Genomic DNA, 19,847 nt, shown 5'->3' on the forward strand with positions numbered 1-19,847 from the left:
TACACGACCAAAACAAAAGATTAACTAAGAAACTTAAAACAAACTCGAATACTTTCTCCACAAAACTAACTTCGAATAATAAGACCCAATGATAAAACAGTCCAAAGGAAATTTAGAATTTTAGCGGAAGCGTCAAGACATGGAAAAATGCCGAGTATGAAGACTCGACAAATCCAACAACCAAACAAGATATAATTTTCCAACAACTCTGCTCAACATCCTCCACGTCCATCGCCGCTCAATCTGCACATTAAGAAAAACAATATGCAGGGCTGAGTACTTGATGCACTCAGTGGACACATGCCAAAATACAGTTTGTCAAGCCATAAACGAGTGATCTTGGGGTTTTATTTAAATGAACCCAAGTACACTAAAAACATATTTTCCGTAAAGTTCGGTTGCGCAACCATTTTCCATCCACATCCACCATCACCATATCTGAACTACATGACAAGGATCGTGGCCACGAACCAAGTCACTAGACCGGCCAACTCCAATGAGATAGCGCACGATCTACTGGGTGTACACCAGTCCGAGCAGGGTTTGCGGCCCTACTGGGACCCGAATTCGTTAACATACATGGCATAGCCACTTCAGATAGGTTCATTCAAATACAAAACATGGCAAGACAAACATTTTTCACCTCCTTTCACATAACAAAATATTTAGGATATAGTCCTTATTTAAAACGAAAGCCCACCTCAAAAGCTTAGCTCCTCCTCAAACTTCCGGTCCCAACCTCAACAACGTGCAAAATTTCACCCTTTTCGAAATAACATGATATGCAAAAATCAGGCTTTGCTAAATAACTTAATTAAAGACAATGCATGATCCCTAGCGTGTACACAAATTATATTTTTTTTTCTTATCCTAGAAAAACCACATATCTCCAACTCATTCCACGATCAACTCGAAATTAAGAACTCTGGCTCATCAATTAACCAAAACAACATCTAACAAAAATATACTCCCTCCCGTCGGCATCAGTTTCACATACAAGAGACACTCATGAATTTAAAATAAAGTAGTTTCTCAACTTAAATTCCAATTAGCCCAAAACAAATCATGGCCCAATAAAAATATTAAATTTCCCCAACACGTAAACTAAAGAAAGGAAAGAACAGCAGCCCAAAATACTCCCTGTCACCACACCCCTGTCACCACACGTATATACACTTCTCAACACAAATGAACAAGAATAGTAACAATTAATAGATTTGTATATAAATACTCCCAATCCACCACGTATACTCCCTATCCCACATGTCAATGTATTACTAGTAATCTAGTATATTCCCAACTCAACCCATTTTAATAAAGGGATGGAATGAAAATAATTATATACTCCTTCTCTAAACCGTCGAATACTTCCTCTCCCTCTCTACTGTAATTCATGTTTTCTCTCTCTGTACTCTATTTATTCTGTTCTAAATTCACCAAATCATCTCTCAAACACCATGCTCATCTCTCTCCCTCTCTTTCTCACACAAATCAGAGATAACACAGAATGACCCCATCACTCTCGTTCCAAAAATTGGCGACGCCTAACGCCCTCCGTCGAAGACCAATCGACGCTGTCCGCCGCCACTCTAGGCAGTCAGCTCCTCCGTCGGCAGCGCCGTTTCTCACAACCACTAAGTCCCTCTCCCCTTTTTCCCAAGACTAAACTTTTACATTTATTTTTCTTATTTGTTCGATTCAAAAAATTTATTGGGCAGGCAAGGAATTTTCAGAAATTCTACAAGAGTCTAAGTCTGATTTCATGAACTACTATGATTATGTGAAAGCATGTCATAGAATTGAAAGCAGAGATTGTGGGTATACCTTCCGGAAGTAGCAACATTTGCAGAAGAGAAGGTATTGAAATATCACACACTCTTGGTTTCTCGTTCACACTGTGATGTCGAGAATTTATGTTATGGAATCAAAACTATAGAGATTTTTCGTATATAATGAAATGTGGAGATATTACCTTTTGGTAAAGAAGAATTTGGCTTTGCTGGAAAACAATGGCGGATGAAAACTTGAACTCACTGCTTGGTATGAGAATTTGGGGGCTGAAGGGAGGAAGAATATATGTCTGCGTATTTATCAAGATTTGCATTTGTTGGAGAAAAATCAGAGAGTGGAGAGAATTGCGGAAACCGCCGGAGAGTCGAAGAGTGGTAGTTATTTTGGCTGAAATTTGAATTAATGAAGAATTTGGGCTTCTCAAATAAATTCATTTACTAGGGATAATTGTGCTAAATAAAAAAATAGGCCCAATTATTTGATTTTGTTCCAAATACTTGAAAACAAAATTTCTATTTTTTTTTCATCAACGATACCCATCACAAACATCGATTTCTTACCTATCACGATTTGACACAACAACAACCGAATACTCCCAAAATTCCACTTCCATTGGCATTCCAAACAAAACAAGAGCGGTTTTAAAAAAAATTCAACGTCTTACGCTCACACGTGTCCAAAATAAATTTAACATAAAAAGGGTGTAAAAAAAATGTGGGTGTTACATTCTTCCTACCTTCACGAAAAATTTCGTCCCGAAATTTACTTATGTCATTCAAACAATTCTGGGTTTTTCTCTTTCATTTTATCTTCCAACTCTTATTGAAACTCCTTAACACCATGATATTCCACAGAACCTTCATAGAAGCAAAAGACTTACTTTCCCAATTCTTGTACCTTCCAATCTAGGATAGCTTCAAGTTTCACTTCATAACTCAAATTTGGTTTCAAAATCATCATCTCCTCTTGATGAATTATGTGGTTAGGTCGAACACACACTTCCTTAATTGTGACACATGGAAAACATCGTGCACATTCCCAAAGCTTGGTGGTAGAGCCAATTTATACGCTACGGGACCTACTCTAACAAGAATCTCATAAGGTTCAATAAATCATGGTCTCAACTTACCTTTGACACCGAACCGTGTTATTCCTTTAAACGAAGCTACCTTCAGAAAAACTTCATTTCCAGTTTCAAATTGCAGATCATTTTTTTTAACATCAGCGTATGATTTCTGTCGATCCTGAGCTTCCATGATTCTCTCGCGAATTTGTCGAACAATCTCCATCATTTCTTCCAAAGAGTCTGGTCCCCGAACTCTTCTCTCACCCACTTCATCTCAGTAAAGTGGGAATTACATATTTCCCCATACAACGCCTCATATGGAGCCATGTTATTAGTCTCCTGGTAACTATTGTTTTAAGCGAACTCTATTAGTGGCAGCACTTCCTCTCAACCTACTTCTCGATCTAGCACTACGGCTCTCAACATATCCTCCAAAGTCTGTATTGTCCTCTCTGATTGTCCATTAGTCTGCGGGTGGAACGCAGTACTGAAATTCAACTTGGTGTCTAACTCTCGCTGCAGGCTCATCCAAAATCTAGATGTAAACTTCGAATCACGATCACATGTAATAGTCACCGGTACTCCATGTAAGCGTAAGATCTCTCGTACATACATCTTGGACAACTTATTAGCTCCATAAGTATCACGAACCGGCACAAAGTGGGCAGATTTGGTGAGACGATCAATAATCACCCAAATAACCGTGTTTCCTCGTTGAGATCTCGGTAATCCTGTCACGAAGTCCATTGCAATGTGCTCCCATTTCCATTCCGGAATCTAAAGTGGTTGTACTCTCCCATAGGGTCGTTGATGCAGAGCTTTCACTTATTGACATGCTAGACACCTCTCCACAAATGCCGCTACATGCTTTTTCATGTCATTCCATCAAAACTATCTCTTCATATCTTGATATATCTTGGTACTCCCCGGATGCGCAGTATACGGTGTTTCATGCACTTCCCTCATGATTTCATTTCTAAGTCCTTCGTCTCTAGGCACACACAACCTTCCCTTGAATGTGAGGTCATTATCCGCCTCCTCGTGAAAATTTTCTTGTTCTCTCGTCCTCACTTCCGCACGGATTTTCTCTAGTAAAGTATCGCATCTTTAAGATTCCACAGTTCTAACCCTTAGGTCGGGTTCCATCACCAAGGTGGCGATCCTTCCTTCCACTATCTTGGATGCTCTCGCTACCTCCAATCACATTTTACTGAACTCTCGTATCAAGTTTTCTTCATTCGTGAGAAAAGTGACCAATTGAGGTCAAAACTTTCTACTTAGGGCATCACCCACTGCATTCGCCTTTCTTGGGTGGTAATTTATACTACAATCCTAATCCTTTACCAACTTGAGCTATCTACGTTGGCGCATGTTCAAATCCTTTTATTCAAAGAAGTACTTGAGGCTTTTATAGTCTGTATATATATCTCACACCGAACTCCACAAAGATGATGTCTTTAAATTTTGAAAACAATGTACTAATACTGCCAATTCTAAGTCATGCGTCAGGTAGTTCAACTTATGTGCCCTTAACTGCTTTGATGCATACACCAAAAATAATCTTGCCAAACTGTCGACCCACTCACATAAATAAACTAGTCCACTTCTGAACAATTAATGTCCCAAGTCCCAACCTAATTATTAAAACTCAAGAGGTTTAAACAAAAATACTCCTAGTCCCACAGCAAAACTTGAACAGAGGAAACAAGTAATTAAAAGAGTTTAACTTATATACTCCCAAACACTCACGTCTCCCTAACATCTCTCTCTCCATTTTTATCTTAAAAAGAACACACAATTTTATTAAAAAAAAACTCCCATCTCCTCACAAAATCCGAATTAGGAGACACCAAACTCTCTCCCTCAAATTCTCGTCTCCTTCTACCTCACTGCATACTCCTCCCTATCACATTGCAAAATAATTAAAAGAAAAGGAAATTAAGTACTGCAAACTTCCAGCCATGACAAACGCATCTGTCTCTCTCTCAAATTCTACAAACACAAACACCAATTCGCAATTTCCCACTCAAAACAGAAATTACAGATCCTAAATCAGCGCACACTCTCAACTCTATCTCACCATCTGCTGTCTCCGTTCACTAACTGCCGCCGCTGCCGTTCAATCTCCCCGTCGCCGAGCAGCACCAGGTAAGTCCCACCCCTTAAATTCATTCAGTTTTGGGTTTGATTTAAAGAATCCGGAGTTGATTAGGTTCACAAAATACTTTTCAGAATAAAGATTGAAGCTTTACTATTAATGTGTTACTCAAAAAGATTTCAGCCGTGCTCTACTAAATTCATGAGTGTACTATTGAATTTGTGAGAATATGCCATGGAAAAAGACACGAAGAAAATCAGAATTTAGAGGACTATACCTTCCGGAGAAGCAAAACTTGCAGAAGCAGAGGATATTGAAAAACTCAGTGTCTCGGTTCAAGGTGTGATATCACAAGAAAATTGGCCATGGGATTAATACATGGAGGTTTTCATACTCATAGGGTTGAGGAAAAGATTACCTTTGCAGAAACGAAGAGGAACTGAACCGGGATGGCGTTGGAAACTGGCTGAGATTGTGGGAAGAGATATATATATACAATTATGTGGAAATTTGGTTTGTTAGAGAGATTTTAGGGAGTGGAGATATGGAGAAACCGTTTAGTAATGGGGTTGGGAGAAATATATTTGACCAAATATTTGACCGTGGAATTGGAATAAATAATTGATTTTTTTGGGCTTCTCAAAATTGGTCCTAACTAAACGAAATAAAATGGCTATAACAAGATACACAAAAGTGATAGGCCTAAACATTGAGTTTCTTTCTCTTTTACCTTGTCAACGAAGAAAATTAATTAATTCATAGTATTTCATTTTTAGTACTTTGGTGTTATTCCAAGTACTCGCGAAAATAACTTCTAATTTCTCTACGACATAATCCATAGCATTCCTCGAGATTCCAACAACACGATTCAAAACATTCGTCGATCCTTCGATAAAACATACCCATTGATTGTTGAAACAAAACAAGGACGATAAAAAAAAAATTACCCCAAAAAGAAAGGAAAAAGGCGGGCGTTACAACTACTTTCTATACTATGTCTCTATATTTTACTGATCTATATAGTACCAGAGCGGATTCGAATCCGTAATTAGGTTAGTCTGGAAAAAAAAATTAGGGTTTCGAAAATTAGGGTTTTTTTCTCTGCCTACTGCTGTTCTTCCTACTCCGTTGCTCTGCGGTATTATCTGTCGGCTGTTATACTCCTGCAACATTGCTCTGCGCAATTATTTGCATGCGCTCTTGCCCGCTGCCTGTGCTCCTACTACTTATTTGCCTGCACTTTTGCCTGCTACTCTGCATAGGATTTACTCTCGTTTTATCATGTCTGATTTTGGACCACCTATCGGAACCACCATTAAGTTGAATGGTTCCAACTATATGCTTTGGTCCCGTGCTTTTCTCCTATTTTTTGGGATCACAGAAGAAGAAAAGCCATGTTCAAACTGCCCCGCCTGCTACTACAGATGCCAACTACGACACTTGGTGTGCTGATGACTGCTCCGTCATGACTTGGCTTCTTAATAGCCTTAAATCAGCTATCAGTCAAAATATCATGTGCTTGGATAGAGCCAAAGCAATGTAGGATGCTCTACGGGAGAGATGTTCTTTAATGAAAAAAACGTCTCTCGGGTATTTGAATTGTATGAGAAACTTTTCTCTCATACTCAGGATACTCAATCAGTTAATGATTACTCCTCTACCCTGAAAGGCCTTGTTGATGAGATTTTAGTTTATTATCATCTCTCCTATGATGCCACAACAAGAGCAAAACAATGGGAGGAATTCATGGTAGCAAAATTTTTGTCAGGTCTTAATGCTGATCTCCAGCCACTTCGAGATAGCTTGATGGCTAGTGATACCATTCCAACGTTGTCTAATGCGTTGTCTCGCGTTCTTCATGCCTCCAATGGGCGTACGGAATCCACCTCTTTTGATAATTCAGCTATGTCTGCTCGCGGTCGAGGTTCATATGCTGAACGTGGTCGTGGATAGGGACGTGGCCGAGGTCGAGGACGAGGCTTTCATGATCGACTATGTGATCATTGTGGTCGTTCGAATCATGAGTTTGATAAATGTTGGAAGAAGTTTGGAAAACCAGATTGGGCTAACACTACTAAGTTTACTGCGCCAAGTTCTTTATCTACTATTGATGCTTCTACCTCTGTAGTTGCATTTGCTGTGTCTCCTGGTAAGTCTTGAATGTTGGATTCGGGTTCCTCTACCCATAGTACTGGTACAAAATCCCTTTTGACATCTTTTTCTCCATCATATCTTCCATTTGTTCGTCTTGCTAATGGCAACTATTCCCCAGTAACTGACACTGGTGTTGTCAAACCCACTACTCACATCACTCTTGATAATGTTTTGTTTGCCCCAAATTTTCCAGTAAGCTTAATTGAATTGAGACGAGAAAGTGATGGTGGGAGTTTTGTGAGTACTCCTTGTATAAATATGATTTAGAATGTTTATATGGAAAAATTAATTTCCTAAAGCTGTAAATACTTAATTTAGAAAAGATAATTATATCCTAAATTATTGGATAAGTTATTTGCTTCAATTATGGAGTATATTGCATGAAATAAGTAATAGAGTTTTGATAGCATCTTATTTCCATGTCATTTGTAATCTTCATAATTTTTTATTTTTGTATTTTATCTTCCTTTTTAGTTGTCAATCTTTCCAATTGCAATTATCTTTCCTTTTTTTTCGTTTTTGTTTATATTCCTATCTATGCGTTCTACTTAAAACTTCATAATACTAATCGATATACAAAGAAACGACTCTTCATTAATGTTCTGAATATGGGGAGGAAGAGAGAGAAAAATTAAAAATAAAAGAATATTTGCTGATAAGGAAATAAAGATCTATTTTGTTCATGTATTACCTTATTGAATATATGTACTACTGTAGTACTATTAATTTACTCATCGTTATAGGATCTCAAAAATTAATTGTGAGTCTTTCCAAATTCTCGGATTTTAGTTTACCGACAATTTATTTTCATAATTAACCAACAATTTATTTTCATTATGAAATACTATTTTTTGAATGAATACTCTAAAACACGATGAAATTCAATTATATTTACAAATAAAATACTTACTCCCCCCGTCTGAAAAGAATATGCACTATTGGTCAGCTAACAAAAACTCACAATAGTTATGTCACTTTTTATCCTTCATATTGTATCTTTCAAGATCTGTAGACGAAGAGGACGATTGGTGGAGGACGTGAGTGTGGCGGTCTTTACTATTTGGATCATGTTTCACCTGCCTCTCCTAGTGCTCTCTCTACTACCGTGTCTCCATATCAGTGGCATTGTGATGCACTTTTTATTAGCACTAAATAAACCTGCAAGTATATAGAGTATATATAGTATAGCTAAAGGTCAGTACCGGGATATCGAACACGGAGAACGCAAACACAAAGTGTCTGTTCTCTACTAGAACTCAATTACTACCTGGAAGAACAGAAGGTTTTGAAAACTTTTGAAAACAGAAAATATTTGAAAGTAAATAACAACTAGATGCGAATAAAACATAGAGACAATCGATAGAGATAAGGGAATCCCAGGGATGTGCGTTCACAGTTATGGTTATACAAATTCCAAACTACAATACCCTAGCACAGTTATTACTTTGATAGGACGAGTCGCCTAGCTTATGCTCATGCAATGCAAACGTTGATTACAAAATTAGGGTTGTCAATCCTAACACGTAACTCCATAAACTCCTAAGACCCTTGAAAAGTCCTCACTCTCAATTAACAATGCCGTTTTAAAGGAAGCTAACTGTAGCGTCTACTAAGTGAATCTAACTCGTTAGAACTCTCTCACAGTTATGAAATAAGCTATATTAAATCATACAAAATTGTGTTACTCAATCATGCTGCATCAAAGCTACTTAGGGAAGAAACAAAGTAAAAACAAAACGGATATTAAATAGAAAAAAGAATTGTATAACCAAGGTCTTTACTAACACATCCCTAGAATCCTATGAGTTTAGTTACACATAATGAAATAAGCTAAACACATAGATTGAAGGGAAAACAATTTGAACATAAAACTAAAGCAAATAAAACTCGTAGGTTGAATCCTTGTCGTTCTTGATGTTCTTGAAATCCTTCTCCAACTCCTTGCACAAGTGAAGTACTCTATCTTTTGATCTTTGTGAATTATTTTGCAAGTAGAAGCTCTCTAATTTGATGAAACTTGAGGTCTTACTTATAGGGGAAAGCCATTCCTTGTTGTAGAAGGAAAAGATCTTCAAAATATGGTAAATCTTGGAGCAAATCTAGGGCATCTCGGATTCGCCGCCTTTCTCCGGCGGGCCGCCGCACCTTGGCCGGCGGTCGCCGCATTGAAGTCCAGAGAGTTTGTTCCTCCGGCGGCGGTCCGCCGCATGACTTCCGGTGGTCACCGGGCGGGACTTCTCTTCCAAGTGTAATTTTCCGAGGCTGACCGCTGCATTGCTTTGCCCGCCGGGCGCCGGTAGTCGCCGTACAACTTCGCAGCGGTCGCCGGTCGCCGTCTGACTCCAAATTTCCAGACTTTGCGTTTTGCTCCCCTTTTCGGCTCAATTATGCACATTTCTCACAAAACACGTCAAAATACCAAAATAGACAAAATATGCAAATAATGGACATGTAGAGTGACTTTGACATAAAAAATGGACCAAATAATGGCCTTAAAACAGTGTAAAATCCGAGCGTATCACATTGTCGTCTTGGTCATCCGTCTTCTTCCAATCTTCATAGTTTAGTTCCAATTGCGTCTGTTGATTTTAATTATGAGCCAGTGAGTTGGGCAAGCACCATCGCAATTCCTTTCCTTCTCGGGTCGATACTCGTAGCCCTTCTATTTTTTATTTAGTTCATTGTGATGTTTGGGGTCCAAGTAGGATTGAGTCTAGAGGGGTTTCAAGTATTTTCTAATCCTTGTTGATGATTATTCTCGTATGACATAGTTGTATTTGCTTAAACAAATAAGTGAAGTCCCTACTGTTCTCAAATCCTTTTATCATGAAATAAAGACACAATACTATGTTAATTTGTGTATTCTCCGTAATGATAATGCTCTTGAGTTCACACAACAATCTATCTCATCTTTTTGTAAATCTCATGGTATAATTCATCAAACCTCCTGCTTTCACACTTCTCAACAAAATGGGGTAGCCGAGCACAAGCATCGTCATGTTTTAGACGTTGCACGTACTCTTATGTCTCACATGCATGTGCCTAAGTATCTATGGTCTGATGTTGTTCTTACTACATGCTTTCTTATTAACAGGACGCCATGTAGTGTGTTGCATGGGATATTCATTTTTCGTGTCTTCATCCTGATAAACCTCTTTATCATATTCCTCCTCGCATTTTTGGGTGTACTTATTTTGTTCATGATCTTACTCCTAGGTTGGATAAGTTGTTCCCTCGATCTATTAAGTGTGTTTTCCTTGGTTACTCTCGAACCAAAAAGGGATACCGCTGTTTTGACCCTCTTACCAAACGTCATTATATCTCTGCAAATGTCACCTTCTTTGATTTTCAAGCTTATGTTACTCATCCTCAAACTAAACCAACCAGCCAGTTAAATCCTACTCCTTTACCTGCCCAAACTTTTGTTTCTCCTATGTCTTCTGCTCCTCCTTTACAGGTCTATACACGACGTCATCGACCTGCAACAACCCCTCCAGCTTCTTAAGATCTCTCACATGTCTCATGTCCACTGCCACAGTCATCTTCGCCTCTAGCTTCCGAAGATCCAACTCCTCCTGATGAGTTACCCATAGCTATTCGCAAAGGTAAACGTACTTGTACCACCAAACACCCTGTGTCTAATCATGTTTCCTTTACTCGCTTGACTGTTCCTTTTCGTGCCTTTTCTCTTTGTCTTTTGTCTACAGTGATTCCAACCTTTTTACCAAGAGGCACTCAGACACCCCTTATGGCGAGCCGCTATGGATGAGGAGATGCGAGCTCTCTTGAGTCGTGGTACTTGGATATTGTACATGACCTTAATTCGGTAGATATTGTTTCTTGCCATTGGGTGTTTACCATAAAATTCGATACAAAGCTCGGCTTATGGCAAAATGGTACACACAAACTTATGATATTGACTACTTTGAGACGTTCTCGCCCACTGCTAGTATGAACTCAATCTGAATTCTGTTCTCTTTGGCTGTTAATTTTTCGTGGCCCATGTATCAGCTTGATGTGAAGAATGCTTTCTTATATGGTGATTTGATTCTGACGGTCTTTATGAAGCAACCTCCTGGTTATGTTGCTTAGGGGGAGGATGCTACTAAGGTTTGTTGTCTCAAATATGCAATTTATGGCTTTAAACAAAGTCCCAAAGTGTGATTTGATAAGTTCAGCAGTGTTCTTAGAACTATTGATTTAAAGCAATGCAAGTCTGATCATTCGGTCTTTGTGCGACAACAAGCATCGGGCATTGTCATTCTCATTGTGTATGTTGATGATATACTCATGTCTGGAAGTGATGTTCGTGGAATTGAGGAAACTAAGAAATATTTGCACCAACATTTTGTTATCAAGGATCTGGGGCGTCCTAAGTATTTCTTGGGAATTGAACTTGCACACGGTAATTCTAGAGTGTCTCTATCTCAGCAAAAGTATGTTACAGATTTATTGAAAGAAACTGGACTACTTGGAACAAAGCCTGTTGATACTCCTATGGAGGTTGATCCAAGTGTTTGGGATGACGGTGGAGAATTCTTGGAGGATAAAGCTAAGTATAGACGTCTTATTGGAAAGCTTATCTACTTGACAGTAACAAGACCGGATATTTCCTTTGATCTTGGCTTGGTCAGTCAGTTTCAAGATAAGCCTAAGCAAGTTCACTGGGATGTAGCTATTCGAATTCTTCAATATGTCAAGAAATCTCCCGGTACAGGATTGTTATTTAAAAAGAATGGTCATCTAAATATTGAAGATGCTGATTATGCCGGTTCTAAGTCGGATAGAAAGTCTACTTCTGGATATTGCACCTACTTGTGAGGAAATCTGGTAACTTGGCGAATTAAGAAACAAGATACTGTTGCGAGATCGTCTGCTGAGGCCGAGTATAGAGCTATGGCTCATACTGCTACTGAGATGATCGGAGTCAAGAATCTACTTGGAGAACTGAGATTCACTTTCAAAGAACCTTTACCTATGTATTGTGATTACTAAGCTGCAATCTATATTGCTAATAATTCGGTTTTTCATGAGAGGACTAAACATATTGAAGTTGATTGTCATTTCATTTGAGAGTGTGTTTTGAATAAGAAAATTACTATTCCTTTCACTTCATCGGCCAACCAGATTGCTGATATCTTCACAAAACCGTTGTTTGTAAAACGTTTTTCAGAACTTTGTACCAAGTTGGACATGATCAATATATATGATCTAGCTTGAGGGGGAGTGTTAATATCTTATATGTATTTTGTCCCACATCGGTGATGTAACATAGCCTAGCTTAGTTTCTCGTAATATATATATATATATATATAGGGGAGCACTAGGGTGCCCCCTTATTTAGAGTCACAACGTACATCCAATCTGGTGCTGCCTTGTGGCACAAAACATGCAATATTTTAAACACAAAAATGCAATCTAGTTGTACATGCATTTTCGCAGATTGCATTTTTGTTGTATGTAAATTGCATTTTATAGTGTTGAGTTTTGCATTTTCACATAAATTGCATTTTTTATTGTTAAGTTTTGCATTTTCACATATAAAAATGCAATCCGTCTATATATAAAATGCAATTTAAACAGTCAATATCTAAAATGTAAAACTTAACAATAAAAAATGCAATCTGCATATAACAAAAATGCAATCTGCCGAAATTCATTTATAGCTTCTACAAATGCGTATTGCATTTTTCGTGCCATGTGGCAGCACGTGGTTGGATGTACGTTGTAACTTTAAAATTAGTTGTTATACTAGTACACCCCTATATATAATATATATATATATATATATATATATGGTATTAATATTGAATAATAAAATACAACTACTACTTTCTATACTATGTCTCTATATTTTACTGTTCTACAGAAACATATGAAGATCTTTTGTAAACGTTTTATTCAGTTTTTGTACTACCCCTCGGTGGAATCATTAACATGTTGGATAAACAGTGTGCAATAGAGAAAAAAGGGAATTCATTAACATGTTGAATAAATACTCCCTCCGTCCCAGATAATTCGTCCCACTTCCTTTTTCGCACTCGTTTTGCAAAAATAATAATAAATAGTTAAATTGGAGAGAAAGTAAAGTAAAAGAGAGAATAATGTCGAGAATAGTCTTAACTACATTCTTCTTTCTCTTATTTTACTTTCTCTCAACTTTACCTATTTATTATTTTTTTTTGCAAAACGAGTGCGAAAAAAGAAGTGGACGAATTATCTGGGACGGAGGGAGTATTATGCAATAGATGAGGATCTTTTGTAAACGTTTTATTCAATTTTTTTACTATCTCATTCGATGGAATCATCAAAATGATGGATATACACAACAATAGAAAAATCATCAACATGTTGGATAAACACTATTGGATAAACACTCTGTAATATAAAGAAGTATTAACATATTGGATAAACAGACATTATGCAGTACCCCCTCCATTCCTAAAAATAGAAACTCTTTCCCTTTTGGTTTGTTTCTTACAAATATAAAGTTTCTATTTTAAGAAATGGATCACACAATCCACTAATACTAGTTCCATAATTTTTGTGATTTCTTATTTAGCTTTATTGCTACTCCACTTAGGGTAGTGGATGTGGGGAGAAACTCTTAATTGAGAGGTATTAAAAACTTGTGGAAGAGCTTGTAATAATATTGACCTTTTCAACTCTGTCGATATAAAAAAGAAGCTTATTCAATCAGGTTAAGGTGATGGATATCTAACAGGACACCACATTATACTCGAACAAAGTTGCCTAAAAAACCGATGAGCAATCCTCCATCTCTTCATTTTTCCGATGGTCAAGAAAAAATTTTCATCGGACCAGACAGCATTTCAACTTTTGACATAGAGGAATTTGAACTCAGAATCGACAAGAAGGAGGCTTTAAACATTTTGAAGTTTTTGCGGACATCGATGGTTGCCTTGACCGACCATAATTGAATTTCAGCTTCTTTTCGTGCCGGTCTCTCGCAACATTTGTCACTTTTCATAAAACGACCATAGTTGATCTACATGACTTTAATTGGGACGTGAAAACTATGCATGTGAAACTCTTTCAAAGTTCGAGAGACGAGTACTCAAAACTAAATGAAAACCATCTGTTTAAAATTCAACAAACTCATAAAAACAGCCAATTGATAAATTATAAAATAAAAGTATGGAAAATTAGCCATGAAACTAAATAAATCACTCTATGCAATATGGAGTACGAATTTATCAAGGCCATGTCCTATGTTGGATGATAGATGACACCGTGTATGGTATAATACCAATTTATATGATGGTTAAATCAGTATGAGCCTGAATGATTATTTATTTATAAATATATACATGTAACATTGAATTTGTGATACTAGTTATACACTACCTTGACTTATGAGAAGGTGTTAGTTTGTCGCAGCCCTATCTTCTTGGTATCTTGGGTAGTGGTACTCGATATACAAGAATAGCTAGTATGTGTCTTGGTACACCAGAGATGATATTGTCCCAAGAAAGCTATGAACAAGACTTTATTGTACAAAACCTTGTTAGTTGGGATTTATTATTGTACATAAGTAAAATTGCCCTAAATTTAACGTAAGTTATGAATGATTTAGATATGCTCCCAAATAAAACATAAATGCAAAGCAAAATCATCTTGGCAACTAGCCCGCACAATCACACAAAACACCAAACTACATAGTCGTGTGTGGCATAATTCATCAAATCGGTGAGTTAATTATCAAACAATTTCAGAGTGGAACAAAAAGTTCGGTAACTTAACTCAACTTGCAGCCACCCACCGATGTGCAAACCATTGTGTTGTATCTACACAATGACACAATCTCTGTCATTTGCTAGTCGAGAAAGCAGGTTCGATGCTTGGCGATCCTTTAGTAGGAATACCTAATGGGCCTCTCGCTTATGCCACCGGGTCGCTCCACATGAATTATCAATATTGTTTAGACGTTGTGTTCCCCACTAGCAATTTTGTCGTATTAGTAGCCGAATCGAAGAAGAAATGAAGGGTGTCGATGGAAATGTAGCGTGTGTAACCCGGTCGAAGATTTCAAAGTGGATTTGGTTGTTAACCCAACCCAATTCTTTTTCCAATACTGTCAATTCCACATAATAGATTGTATAAAAGGATTAACTCCAATTAATATACCTTAACCTAGCTGTAAATTACAATCTAACTATTAATATTATATTAATCAACAATTTGTGTTGTCAAGACGTCGAATGCTCATATTGAATGCTCATATTCAAGATGGAGGATATCCATCGTGGATCTACTACAAAAGTCTAATGATAACATAGTCAAAGTAACTTAAATAAATCTATCATTGTTCGAGTAATTTTATTTTGTAGTGTAGTGTATAGTTTGTTCTTTTGATATACTTAATGAGTCTAAAATCATAAACAATGCTAAACGGGAATTTGTCTAGATTATTGATTCACTACATGATTTTTTTTTCATTATACTGTACTCTTAAACTACTACCATTACCTTATTTATTGAATTGTGGCCACAAAATTGCTCTTAATCTAGGTTTTTTTAGCAAGTGCACAAAATATTGACCAGATACATATATTTATAAAAATGCAAGAATGTTTAACTTTAAGAAAGGAAAATATTACATGTCACACGTCTGCTGTGTACAGCCTGCCCTTCAAATTTGCTGCATAAGATGCCACCAAATAGGAGTATAATATTAGCAGAATTGATTGTTAAAATAAATGATATGCTACAGTAGTAGTACTATGATATTCAATACAGCAAAATTAATTTGCCACAAGAAAACTGGAAATCATATTACAGCTGCACCGTATACGATTATTAATTTTTATTATTATACGTATATATCTTATTATTTAATTGCTGTCTCCTGATTTTTGGATTTATTGGCTGGCGACAGCCTGTCAGCAACAAAAGTCCCACTCTCTCTCTTGAAAGACTACTCTCCCCTACCTTACATTGTTTTCTTCTCTCTCTTCTCCTTCTCTTCCTTGCATTTTGTTTTCTCTCACTAGGGGTTTTCTCGCATTTCTGCGGAATTTCAGATTCAACGTCGTACTTTACTGGATCGTTGATTCACAAGTCGTAAGCTTCCTGCACCTCCTCTGTTTCCCTTTTCTATGTTGCTTTCTCGTCCGTTTTTTAGATAATTTCTTCTTTTTCTCGAATTGAAGTGGTTATTTCTAGGTTTAGCAATTTTTCATGCGAATGTGCGGCTGCTTTCGTGCCTGCGTTTTCATATCTGTAATTAACGTCTTAATTGTTGTTTTCCTTTTCTTTTTCTCTGCATGGTGTGGTCTTTGATCTCTTAGGCGCTGTTTTGTAGATATGTTGTTAATTCAGATCAAATTTTTGGCTTGGAGTTTGTTGGTTGGTAAATCCGTTGTTTAAAGTAGCTGGTACTTAACAATTGAGAGACTGAGTTCCTTTTATTTCTTTTTAATACTAGGAATTTATTAGATTGTACATGCACGTTGCCTTATAGAGTTATAGTCAGACGAAAGTTTGAGGTAGATGTGCTTGGAATTGCACCTGCAGGATAAATAAGGGCTTTTTAAGTGAATTTTATAATTTATTTTGACCATATTGTTGGATTTTATCTCTGATTTAGGAAGTTCAGATCTCTGTGCCTGGTTTAAATTGTTAAAGCATCAGCTGATGCTTAATGGATAATTTCACCTGATACTGAACTCAGATTTGGCCTCATGACTTGTCGATAACAATGAGGAATGTGGAATTCCTTTGTGAAGTTTCTGGACCATCTGTTGTTTTGCGCTTATTATTTTGCAGCAGAAATTTATCTTAAACATATTAATATAAGATTCAATGGAAGTGGTCAAATTAATGTAGTCTTTGTCATTGAAACATCTATGCGGTTTAGTGAAAGGTATTTTAACAAAAAAGTATGGGTAGAAATTGGAAAGTAAACTTATTCGTATTGAGAGACACAGTTCCCGAGTCTAACTATTGACAAGAGTTCCCCTCAGTAAAAAAAACCCCCAGTTTCCTATGCAATCCATTAAACAACCCATCTTGGATGGAAGAGTTGCTCTGTATGGTGTATCTCTATTGTGTTTATAGCTGAAGTGATGGATTACTGTTTTATATGGATGGCTCTATATAAAGGTTTCCATGCTCTGTCAATCTTCCACCTAGAGTATACCTATCTGAACTTGCAAGTTGCAAGAAAATCTGGTTGCAGAATTTTGTCAAATTCACTTGTAACAAAGGGCTAGGATTTGTATGTTGATGTTTCTACGGCATGTGACAACCTAGTGATTGAATAAGTTGCAATATATGTCCTCAATTGTCTGATTACATGACTGATTAGTCTCATATTTATTTTTACAGATGTTAGTTCAGCATATAAGGTGTTGCTATTTGTGTTACTGTGTATTGGAATTTCATATGTTGTCTTGGTCAAAAGATATGCTAACCTGTTTTAGGTAGCCATGCTGCTGCAATTGTGATTAAGTTTTTCTTTACAGAATTGGTTACTCTGAGACACCTGACACCTTATGCTGCTTAATCTCACTGTTACAATTGACAACTGGTGTTCTTTTCCCTCTTTGCTTGTATTTTCTTGTAGTTGCTTTCCAGTTCGTGGCTTCTTTTTGTTCGATTAACTTTGGCGTCATTCTCATTATTGTTATCACCTTTTTTTTATAAAATAGTAGCAATTGTTATAATGTTATACTATTATTGTATAATCTCTAGTGGGTAAGTGATTGTGTATTTCCTGCTCATGCTGCAGATAGTCAGACTGCTTGATCTTTAAAGATTACCTTTTGGACTTGTGGATTTAAACTGAGTAGCTGAAGAAGCTGGAAGTTCTTTTTGGCCCGAGGTCATTAAGCAACTTTTGTTGCTATATTCTGTTCTTCGCTTGAGGAGCATTTAATGAATCTCCAATCTGGACGTATATGATCTTTTTGGAGTCAATTGGAGTGTTCAACTATTTCTTTCAGGTATTTTTGGCTTGTTTGCTGGTCCTGTGGAATACCTTACTGAATAGAAGATTTTATTGTGTCCATGCTGGCGGAGAGCATGCGTGGAATCTGTGGTTTGGGTAATGCCCCAGTCGAGATTAGTCGCTGATGCACTTGGTGTGGTGACGATTTGTCTTGTTGCTGTATTGGTTGTTCTGGGGTTGTTCTGTATCATATATTCATTTTACTTCCGCAGTCGGATCCTCGGGCAAGGTTTCAGTCAGCTTAGTTATTTTAGTGGTCCTTGGATAATCAGAATCACATACATCTTCTTTGCAGTTTGGTGGGGTGTTGGTGAAATTATACGGTTGAATTTGTTGAGGCACCACGGAAGAGTATTGGATGGTCTCACTTTGGAATGGCAGGAAAAAGTCTGCAAAGGCTACATCATTTCGAACCTGGGATTCGCAGAACCATGCCTGTTTCTTACACTCATTTTTCTTCTCCGTGCATCTCTACAAAGGTCTGGAACGTTAGGTCACAAGTGGAATGTGAAAACGGCTGGTTTTGTTCTTGTTTATTGCATCCCATTGTTCATTCTTCAGCTAGTAGTTATCTTAATTGGACCGAAGTATAAGGAGGACCATAATCCGAAACTGCGTTCTTATTTCATCAGAGCAGCTTCGTCTGATGCAAATCACGATACTGCTTTCTGCACTTACCCTCTATTCAGTACCATCTTTCTTGGTGTTTTTGCTACCATCGTGACTATCTACTTGTTTTGGCTTGGTAGGAGAATTCTTCATTTGGTGATCAATAAGGGTTTGCAAAAGAGAGTGTACACGTTGATCTTTTTTATCTCTAGTTTTTTCCCATTAAGAGTTGTTCTGCTTGGTTTGTCGGTCCTAGCTGATCCAGGAACATCTTTGTTTGATGCCATAGCATTCCTGTCTTTTCTTTCCCTTTTATGTTGTGCAGGGGTGGGTATGTGCATGCTTGTATACCTTCCTGTATCAGATTCTTTATCTTTGAGGAGTCTGCAAATAGATACAGAAGCTAGGAGGAGGGTGGCTGGTAATGAGTGTAATGATACAAGCTCATTAATTGCTTATCAGAGCCCAGTTGAAGGAAGCCTTGTAAGTAGAAATTCATCTGCCTCAGGAAAACGTGGATCGATTTCTTTCCGTGCTACGGAGAAAGATGGAACCTCTGGAGCAGCTTTTGTGGAACTAAGCCTCTTCAATCCTAGCCAGCATTCAAGTCCACCTGGGTCGCCTAGACTTGTCGGGTGGTCTATGGTGGTTCCTGCACAAGGTTAAATTAGCTGCTGAGAGGCCAGGCCCGGGTGCCAAACATTTTTGCGCTCAACTCAGAACTCAGTACTGTCTGTAAAGGATTTAGCTGTTTAATAATGATTGCTAATTTTGCTGCTTTCTGGTTTTGAGATAGTTGTTTGCTTTTTTGTTTTTTGTCCACCTTATTTTTCTTGGTGGCGCTGTTAATCTGTATCTCTTCAAGTTTGGTTGGTAATGACAATTTCACAGCTTTACTAACGACAGGAATGTTTCTTCTCATGTTTTTGTTTCTTTCTTTTGTATTGGTGTTCAAATTAGTTCATCTCCTGGAGTTGGTTATACATCTGATGGTGTTGTAATTGCAAACGGATTTTGCCTAATCTGAAAATCCGAAATGTTATGAATAATTAATCAGACCCGAATTTTCCAAAAATCTGAACTATGAGATTTGATCTGAATAATTCAAAATTGCATAAAAATATCAAAATCTAAATCGGAAATTTGATAATATATAT

General features: G+C 37.3%; 1 protein-coding gene and 2 long non-coding RNA genes across 5 annotated transcripts; 2 read left to right on the forward strand and 1 right to left on the reverse strand.

Annotated features, from left to right (window-relative positions):
- Positions 1 to 5,510, reverse strand: LOC125219010 (uncharacterized). Of its 3 annotated transcripts, none has more exons than XR_007176055.2 (5): positions 5,233 to 5,510; positions 1,973 to 2,080; positions 1,825 to 1,895; positions 701 to 763; positions 1 to 243 (listed from the first exon to the last, which is right to left on the reverse strand). It is a non-coding gene; the product is annotated as an uncharacterized LOC125219010 (long non-coding RNA). The 3 variants fall into 3 exon arrangements; XR_016134545.1 differs by having other exon boundaries at positions 1,973 to 2,178; XR_016134544.1 differs by having other exon boundaries at positions 1,973 to 5,018.
- LOC148934014 (uncharacterized) lies at positions 4,902 to 5,183 on the forward strand. Its single transcript, XR_016134546.1, has 2 exons — positions 4,902 to 5,005; positions 5,090 to 5,183. It is a non-coding gene; the product is annotated as an uncharacterized LOC148934014 (long non-coding RNA).
- Positions 5,511 to 16,033: 10,523 nt separating the features above from the next.
- On the forward strand, positions 16,034 to 19,611 carry LOC125222737 (uncharacterized). The gene is made up of 2 exons (XM_048125511.2): positions 16,034 to 16,193; positions 17,863 to 19,611. The coding sequence occupies exon 2, from the start codon at positions 18,181 to 18,183 to the stop codon at positions 19,354 to 19,356; it is 1,176 nt and encodes a 391-aa protein (XP_047981468.1). The 5' UTR covers positions 16,034 to 16,193; positions 17,863 to 18,180; the 3' UTR covers positions 19,357 to 19,611.
- The last annotated feature ends 236 nt before the right edge of the window (positions 19,612 to 19,847 follow it).

This window comes from Salvia hispanica, chromosome 1, assembly GCF_029641045.1.
Source record: "Salvia hispanica isolate PSC_SH4W2 chromosome 1, Shi_PSC_v1, whole genome shotgun sequence".
Lineage (NCBI taxonomy): Eukaryota > Viridiplantae > Streptophyta > Magnoliopsida > Lamiales > Lamiaceae > Salvia > Salvia hispanica.

Bases quoted from the DNA above. Each gene is read 5' to 3' on its own strand.
- LOC125222737 (XM_048125511.2), top strand. From the start codon at position 18,181: ATGCCCCAGTCGAGATTAGTCGCTGATGCACTTGGTGTGGTGACGATT.